This window comes from Orycteropus afer, unplaced genomic scaffold (genome assembly GCF_000298275.1).
Source record: "Orycteropus afer afer isolate SDZICR_OR568_19922 unplaced genomic scaffold, OryAfe1.0 scaffold00082, whole genome shotgun sequence".
In the NCBI taxonomy this organism is placed as follows: Eukaryota; Metazoa; Chordata; class Mammalia; order Tubulidentata; family Orycteropodidae; genus Orycteropus; species Orycteropus afer.
In genome coordinates this window covers 4,891,045-4,900,654 of record NW_006921669.1, presented here as the reverse complement: position 1 = coordinate 4,900,654, position 9,610 = coordinate 4,891,045, and the positions used below count along the sequence as shown (strand labels likewise).

The 9,610-nt window shown below is 36.6% G+C and overlaps 1 protein-coding gene across 1 annotated transcript in view; it reads right to left on the bottom strand.

Moving 5' to 3' along the window:
* Positions 1 to 9,610, bottom strand: part of SHOC2 (SHOC2 leucine rich repeat scaffold protein) — a 61,670-nt gene that overhangs the window by 43,827 nt on the left and 8,233 nt on the right. Inside the window, exon 2 of the mRNA XM_007941605.2 lies at positions 1,465 to 1,602. Coding sequence (XP_007939796.2) covers positions 1,465 to 1,602 — 138 coding nt within the window. The remainder of the gene's footprint in view (positions 1 to 1,464; positions 1,603 to 9,610) is intronic.

Here is a 9,610-nt window from a genome sequence, read left to right as displayed (position 1 = left end):
CCGTAGTGATACTGCCTCGGAAACCCAAGGAGGGGTCGCTATGAGTCGGGGCCGACTCGACGGCACATAACAACAACAACAACGATTGCTTCTGTTTCATGTAAGGAATGACAGACTAGGTAATTCAAACAAACCCTCCCATTTAAAAAATAATAAAAAAACATAAAACACCATTTAAAAAAAAGAGAGAGAGAGAACGCTGATAGTGAGCAGTTATCAAGCCAGAAACCAGGCAGGGAACCCAGAAACAAGCAAAGTACTGGGGAGGACTTTTTCTTAGGAGCATTTACCAAACCAGAAGCTGCAGATCAAAGGCTAAGGCGTATTTCTAATAAGAGTCAAAATCTGCCAGCCAGGGCTGAGGACTCTAGTAATCAATATCCTCTTTTAGTTGGGTACACTTAAGGGCTGCACCCTAGTACTAAGGGTGAACTGGAAGTAAAAGAGCCCTCTAATTAGTCTACAGCCTGCAGGTGAATCACTTAGGAGACCAGAAACATCTCCAGCACTGAACACGGATAGAGTAAAGTGGTCCCCCCTGGGCTCCTGACAGAAACAAACAAAAATATTCCTGGAGAAAGACAGTATCATCATAGGTCTCAAATGATTTAGTAATAGAACCTCTGAAATACCAATTACAAAAATTATATAAATTAAGTGCAGATGTAATATTTCCAAGTGAACATTATAGCATCATTACGCTATACCAATAACTAAAAAGGTGTCGACATTTTAAAAAATTCTATTTACTATCTGTATAAATTTATGGCATCTGAATAAACAAGACTATATAAATACAAAACATATCGCAGTTAGCTCAAAGAGACATTTTGTAGTTCAAATAAGTTCTGGAAACATTTTGCTCTTCAAGACATCTCTTACACACTGTCACCCACAGTCATCAAGTAGATTTTGACTTACAGTGACTCTTTAGGACAGAGTAGAGCTGCCCACAGGATTTCCAAGGTTGTAAGTCTTTACAGAAGCGGACTGCTTCATCTTTCTCCCGCTGAACAGCTCGTGAGTTCAACCAGACATCTCTTACCTACTCAATGTTACATAGGAACAAACTTAAAACTACACTGGCCATGCTTTAAAAACTAAATAGCATTGGTTTCCTTTCTCCCTATAGTCTGCTTCAGTAAAAGAAAGGATCACACTCTACAACAGCACACAACATTCTGAAATAAGCAAAAACAGAAATTTACTTGTTCTGCCATTTAAGCACAGAACTATAACAGGACATTTGATTCAGTATTTTATTCCTAAAATCTATTTTTTTCTTTGCCAGGAAATGAAAATGAAAAGAAATTATAAAATACTTTTTTTTTTAAAAGAAGTTTCACTACTTTGATAATTTTGAATTTTAATCTCCCTTAATTTATGTTACCAAAGTGGATCAAAGCTAGTCTTAATGTTTAGGCAGCGCTAAACCACCGTCAGCGTCGTCGTCCCCTCTCGTACCTATAGTGTCGGGGAGGTCTAGCAGTTCGTTGTGCTGCAAGTCAAGGTTAGTAATCTGTGTGCAGTTTCCAATCTCCTTTGGAAGGTGTTCGAGTTGATTGTGAGCTACATCCAGCGTGATGAGGTTACATAATTCACCTGCAAAGTGACCAACATGAAAATTTAATAAGCATTTTTAAAGCATGTATCAAATAACATTGGCTTGCAAGGGAATAAACTGGGAGTAAATTTTATTATTTCTGAATACAAATAAAAAAAAATATAACCTTATCATGTATGCAACTTGTATATGGCAAGGGTAAATTATTAGTGAACCCACATTATGAGGAAAATACTTCATTTTTCTAAATCATAACTGTACTTTCTTTCTGAAAAAGTCAGTCAAATGCCCTACCTGACAAAAGGACTTAATCTCTAGAATTTATAAAAACTCCAACACTTCAACAACAAAAAGACAAATAATGCAACTAAAAAATGGGCAGAAGACATGAATAGACACTTCACCAAAGAGGATATTCAGGCAGCCAACAAACACATGAAGAAATGTTCATGATCATTAGCCATTGTTATTGTTGTTGTTATGTGCCGTCGAGTTGGACCCGACTCACAGCGACCCCTCTTTGGGTTTCTGAGGTAGTATCACTACGGAAGTAGATTGCCCCATCTTCCTTCTGCATTAGCCATTAGAGAGATGCAAATCAAAACAACAATGAGGTACCATCTTGCCCCAGCACTAGTAGCAAAGTTCAACAAGACAGAAAATAATAAACGCTGGCAAGGATGCGCAGAGACTGGGACTCTCATACACTGCTGGTGGGACTGTAAAATGATAAAACCACTGTGGGAAGCAGTATGATGATTCCTTAAAAAGCTGGAATTGGAAATATCATTTGACCCAGCCATGCCATTACTAGGTATATAGCCTAAAGAAGTGACAGCCAGGACAAGCACAGATATATGCACACCCATGTTCATCGCAGCACTATTTACAATAGCAAAAAGATGGAAACAACCTAGGTGTCCATCAACAGAAAAGTGGATAACCAAACTATGATACATACACACAATGAAATACCATGCAACCCTAAAGAATAACACAGAATCAGTGAAACACCACATAATGTGGATGAACTTGGAGGACATTATACTGAGTGAAATACGTTGATCACACAAGGACACATATTGTATTAGTCCACAATTAGTCAAAGTCAAGGAAAGTGAAAAGTCAAGGAAAGGTTTATATATGGAAGGAAATTTTATTGGTTACCAAGGGTGGGAGGGAAGGGGAGGGAACACTGTTAGGTAGGTAGAGACAAGTGTTGATTTGGGCGAAGAGAAGGGCAATGTACCAAATGTGAGTGATCAACACAGTGCCATTGAAGAAGAGGAAGACATAGAAAGGTGTGTAAGATGTACAGAAAACAAAGATGAACCTTTTCACACATACAGTACTGCACTGTCAGTGAAAGCAAACATGGATATATGGGTGGACAGATGGATGGACAGGCTGAACTATTAGGTATGTCTATGCAGGGGAGAGTGTACCCAAGACCATGTATAGGGTTGGCAGACAATGTTTCTCCAAGTGTATTGGTATATTCTGTAAGACTTCCCAGGTATATAGTAGGGCTGCCAAGGGACAGTGTTGTAGTCACTTTTTGGCCACAGACAGCTAGCTACCCAGAGGGAGTGAAGAGTTGGACCTGTGGGCTCTGGACCGTAGTTGTAGGGGACATCAAGCTCAATTGGCATAACATACTATACAAAACACTGTTCCACATCCTACTTTGGCAAGTAGCGACTGGGATCTTAAAAGCTTGCAAGTGGCTGTCTAGATGCAACAATGCGTCACTTATCCAGATCAAAGAAGAATGAAGGAAACCAAAGATGCAGGGAAACAATTACACCAAGCGACTAGTACACCATGTGATCCTCAGCCTGTATGTCTATGAGACCAGAAGAACTAGATGGTACCTGGCTACGACTGTCAACCACGTGGAGGGGGATCTACGTAGGAGATCCTGGATAGAGTGGGAGAACAATGTAGAACAAAACTCAAAAATCATTAAAAAAACAAAAGTGGGGGGTGGACCAGGTTTGCTGGTCTGATAGAGCCTGATGGAACCACTGAGACTACGGCCCCTAGCTGCCCTTCAGGTCTAGAATTGAACCCACTCCTGTGGCTTCCAGCCAAAGACAGGCATATGAGTTGAACATTTACATTAGGTAGATACACTCCTTGGAGAGAACAATCATGGGAGAATATAAGGGTTGTGTATACACAAGGATACAGCTCGGAGGGCAGGATTACATGGCAGGAAGGACACAGGGGAATAGGTAACTATGGGAAGGAAATGGGAGGGGAGCTGTTGCATTGTGGTAAATTGTAGTCAATATCATGAGACAAAGTGTATGTGAGCTGCTGTATGGAAAGTGAATTTGCTCTGTAAACTTTCACCCAAATCACAACTAAAAAAAAAAAAAAAAGTCAATCAAATGCAAAATCTGAAACCTTTATTCAAAATGACACTTGATAAAATGAAAATGTTCCTTAAAAATGATACCAACCTTAATTAAATTCTTTTCAATTTGATTCAGCCATAAACATTTACATCTGTATATTTTGTATTTTAACAAGTGTTAATTTTTTACATCAAATTAGCATAGTAACTTCTGATACATCTTGAGTTCAACTTGAGGGTTACCTTCTATCTCAAAATATACATGTTGTCAAATAGATGTATGTTCTGATGTGTATAAATTTGATGTATAAATACAGAAATTGAGATGTAGATATCAAGATTGCTTCCTAACTTAATAGGGCTCTAAAAGGTTTGACAACAAGATATATTTTTCCTCCTTCTTCTTGTATTGGCAAATTAGATCATTCTTGTTATCCTGCCTTTAAATATCTTACTATCGTGTGCCATCAAGTTGATTCCAACTCATAGGAACCCTATATGACTTTACAACACATGTCTTGGTACTCTCACTATTTTCCTATTTATTAAGAAAAGGAAAAAAGGTTGGAGAGGCTGGAAAAGTAAAACAAACTGCATAAAACTCTGAAAAATGTTTGTGGCGTATTATTAAACCACATATAATTTGAGATTAACTAGCATTCTCAACCAGCAAGTCCTCCTCGATCAGTTTACTGGGCAGCAACTCCAAAGAGGTGAATGAGACCCACTGACATCATCTAAAATTTCCAATACAGTATACCTGTCTATAAGACTAATTCCAACTACTATTCCAGCCTGACACTGAAGGTTTTTTGTCATCTGGTTCTGCCTTAATTTAATTTCCCAATATCCCAAGTGTACACTCTCTGCTAGTACATTCATGATTCTTTAAATATACAACAGCACATAACAACAACAACCATACTTGTTCACAATAGTTGTTATTTTTTGTACTGATCATGTCCATCTGAAATGCCCTTTTCCTTCTCTTTTACCTATTCCAATCTTCTCCATCGTTAAAGTAGAAACCAAGTCTTTATCACCTGAATAAGCCTTTTTCTCACTGGCCTGGCCCAAAGGGAATTATCCATCTCTTGATCTTCCCTCAAACTAAAACAAATTCACTTGACCCTATCTGTTCGTATCATCAATTATCTAATTTAATCTAATATATGTGTAACCCCTCCATCATCTAAGATCCTCGAGGGCAGGGATGGCTTTCTAGTTCTTACATACCTCCAACACTACTAAACATATTTTTATTACATAATGATCACATTTCTAATGCTTAATGAAATAGTTTATCATAAAGTTTCTTGTGTCTGGCTATACTAATTTGTACTGTTATTTAAATAATCATTATGTACATATCTTCTCTTCCTAATTAGACAGTGAATTGCTAAAATTCAGAGAATAAGTATTATAAATTTCCCTCAGGACTTTACATACCAAAAAAAAAAAAAAAAAACCCAAACTCACTGCCATCAAGTCTGTCCTGACTCATAGCAACCCCTCCTTGGGTTTCGGAGCCGGTATATCTATGGAAGATATTCCCCAATCTTTCCTCTGAGGAGTGGCTGGTGGGTTTGCACCATGAGCCTTCTGGTTAGCAGTCAAATGCTGTAGGCACTATGCCACCAGAATAGCATGTGCTCAGTAAAGAGCTGTAAACTAGTATCTTCCCTTACCCCACCGAGTATAAATAGTTTCTTCTAATTTAGGCTTTATATGCCTTCATTTAGCAAATATGTGTATCTACATTATGCCAAACACAATACTATATAAGCAATACATATATAAAACCAAACTCACGGCCCTCGAGTAGATTCCACTCATAATGACCCCTCCTTGGGTTTCCGAAGTGGTATCTCTACGGAAGTAGATTGCCCAATCTTCCTTCCAAACAGTGACTGGTGGGTTTGAACTGCCAGCCTTCTGGTGAGCAGTCAAATGCCTTAGGCACTATGCCACCAGACCTCCCACTACACCACCAGAGCTCCCATAATCACATATGTTGTTGTTGTTGTTATGTGTCCGTGGAGTCAGACTCGACTCATAGCGATCCCTCCTTGGGTTTCCGAGGTCATTATCTCTACGGAAGTAGATTGCCCAACCTTCCTTCCGAGGAGTGGTAAACAAAAGAAACATAGTTCCTGACCTCACGGAGCTTATTTTGTAGAAGAAAGGATAAACAATGAAGTTATATGAACAAATTTAAAATTACAGAATAAAAGTACAGAGAACAGCAAAAGAATAAAAAAGAAAGCATGTCAGTGAGACTGGGGGTTCAAGGAAGAGTTCTCTAAAATAAAATTGAAGTGGTGACGCTCAGGATGTGAGACAGAGTTTGCGAGCAGGACAGGTTATGAAGCAAGGCTTCCAGGAACAAAACTAAGGCCACCGCAAAGACCCTTTACCTGACCTCTCAGCAGCATTTTACTGCTAATGCTGTAAAGGCAAGTTCTCTATGAAAAATCTTCACTGTAGGCCTCAAATAATTCCTATAAATATTTTTTTTTCATATATAAAACAGGTACACCAGGAAACAAAACATATGAACCAAAAGAAAAAAAACAATAGTACAAGGAGACCCAAAAAAGATGTGTTAAATACATTTTAAAAACGAAAGGCAAATATAAAAATACTACAGGGAATAAGAAACTACAAAACATGACACAGTTGATTTGAAAAGCAACCAACAAAATTCTAGAAATAAAAAGTACCATAACACTGAAACTAAAATGCAATAGACAGCTTAGTAGCAAATCAGATACAGTGAAGAGAAAAATAAGCAAATGTGAAAATTAGCCAGAGAATACAATGAATGGAGAGTCAAAGTAATGGAAAACACAGAAAAGAGAGTAAGGACAATGGAAAATATACTGAGATAATAGCTGAGAATATTCTAGAAAAGATTTTAAAAAAACTCAATCCACTGATTCAGGAAACACAAAATATTCCAAACATACGCAACATATTTCCATACTTAGACACATCATACTTAAGCTGCTTAAAATCCAAAGATAAAATCCTGAAAGCAGCCAGAAAAAAAAAAAAAGGAAGATAAATCACCTTCAAAGGAATGACAGACAGACAGGCGGCTGCAGCAGCAACAATGGAAGTCAGATGGCAGTGGAATAGTATCCTCAATGTGCTGAAAGAAAAATAATGGCTAAACTATAATTCTGTACCCTTAAAGAATACCCTTCAAGAATGAATGAGAAATACAGATGCTTTCAGACAAACACAACTGAGACCCACACCAGAAAACCCACATTTCAGGAACACCTGAATATACTTTATACAGAGGGGCAATGATTCCGATTGTCAGTTCGATTGGAAGATAAAAGTGGGGGAGAAATTGTGTCGGAAAATAAAAATGAATATTGACTACATAAAAACAGTAACAATAATAAGGTATTGTTGTTGTTGTTATTTGCAGTCGAGTCGGCCCCGACTCATAGCAACCCCTCCTTGGGTTTCTGAGGCAGTATCACTATGGAAGTAGGTTGCCCCATCTTCCTTCCGAGGAGTGGCTGGTGGGTTTGAACTGCCAGCCTTCTGGTTAGCAGTCAAGTGCCTTAGGCACTATGCTACCAGAGCTCCCTATAAGGTATTGCAGGGTTTAAAAATAAATAAAAACACATGAGCACAAGATCATGTAAGTGAGCAGACGAGTAAATGGAAATAAAGGGCTCTAAAGTATTTGTAGTGTTTGGTGAAAAGGTAAAAATAATGAACAATATTAGACTTTGAGCAGAAGACGAGTGTGGAACTTCTACAACATTAGTAGAGGGCGAAAAGAATTAATAAAAATATTTCACTAATCAATGTAAGAAAGGACAAAAAAGAAATCCAGAACTAGTGTGGCAAATAGCACAAAATAAACTAGTAGATTTAAATTCAAATATATTGGTAATTACATAAAATGCAAATGGTCTAAATGGTCCATTTAAAAAGCAAATACTGTCAGTTGGATTTTTTTTTTTTTTAATCTAGCTATCTGTTATTTAGAAGAGAACCACCTAACACACAAAGATACAGAGAAATTCAAAGAGGACAGAAAAAAATCTATAACATGTAAACACTAAACAAACAAAAAAGCTGGTGTAACAATACTAATTAGATCAAAAAAAAGAAAGGAAGAAACACTTTATAATGACAAAGCTTTCATTTACCAAGATGTGAAAACTACAAATTTGTATTGATGCAGTAACAAAGACTCAAAATATTAAAGAAAAATAGACACATCTATTATCATAGTAAAGGGTTAACACACCAGTCTCAGGAATAAATAGATCAAGTAGAAAAAACTAACAAAAATGAGAATTTAAATAGCCTTGAACAACTCAATTAACAAGATTGATCAAATACAGAATACCAAAGCAAAAAATCAGAGAATACACATTCTTTTCAAGAATATACGGATCATTTACCAAAAACTGACCAAACACTGTGCTATAACACAAACACAAACCTCAACAAATTTCTAAGGATGAGGAGTAGCATATAGTCCACATACTGTGAATACAAAGGAATTAAGTCAGAAATCAATACCAAAATAAGGGAAAAAAAATACAAGTTTAGAAATTTTTAAATAGTCTTCCAAACCACTCAGAGGTCAAGGAAAAAATGACAATGAAATTTGAAAAATCCATGAAGATGAGTAATAATTAAAACAAATCTCTTTCTGGGAGCACATCAGCAAGCCTTTTCTTCCGGGAAGCAGCTGGTGGGTTCAAACCGCCCACTTTTTGATTAGCAGCTTTAACCACAGCACCATCCACCTTTTATGAAAAGCAACTAAGGTGGTGCTTACAAAATTATTTATTTATAGCCTTGAAATCCTTACATTTGAAAAGATATTTCAAATTAGTGAGCTAAGCATCCAATTTAAGTAAATAGAAAAAAAGTAACAGAATAAACTCAAAGAAAGTTTAAGAATAGAAATTACAAGGATAAGAGCAGAAATAAACAGAAAATAAATATAAAATAGGGAAAATAAAGTCTAAAAATTTGTGCTTGGAAAGACTAATAAATAGGCAAAATCTGGTAAATTTTAATCAAATTTGAAGGGAGGGAAAGAGAAGGTACAAGCTATTAGGACTGGAAATGTTGCAGCCATTAACTAGAGAATGGGGTACTGTTATTTGAAAATCTAAATAAAAGGATAAATTTTGAGAGTAAGTCAATCTGTAAAAATACATACAAGAAAAAATAGATAATCCGATCAGTACCACATTTTATTTATAAAATGAATTTAACAAAAAACCAAACTCACTGCCATCAAGTTGATTCCACCTCATAGCGACCCCCTTTGGGTTTCTAACGTGGTAAAATCTTTACAGAAGTAGATTGCCCAGCCTTCCTTCTGCAGAGTGGCTGGGTTTGAACTGCCAACATTCTGGTTAGCAGTCAAAAGCCTTAGGCACTACACAAATGAATTTACTAGTTGTAAATTTTTTTGTCATAGTATTAGGCCCAAACAGATTTACATAAACATTCTTCTATAGGGTTCTAAAAGTACTTCAGACAGGGCTGCCATATAAAATACAGGGTATCAAGTTAAATTTTTTTATCCTAAAAATAAAAAATAATTTTTAATATATCATAAAATATTGGGATATACACATTCTAAAATGATTATTTGTTGTTATCTTAAATTCAAATTTCATTAGTCTTGT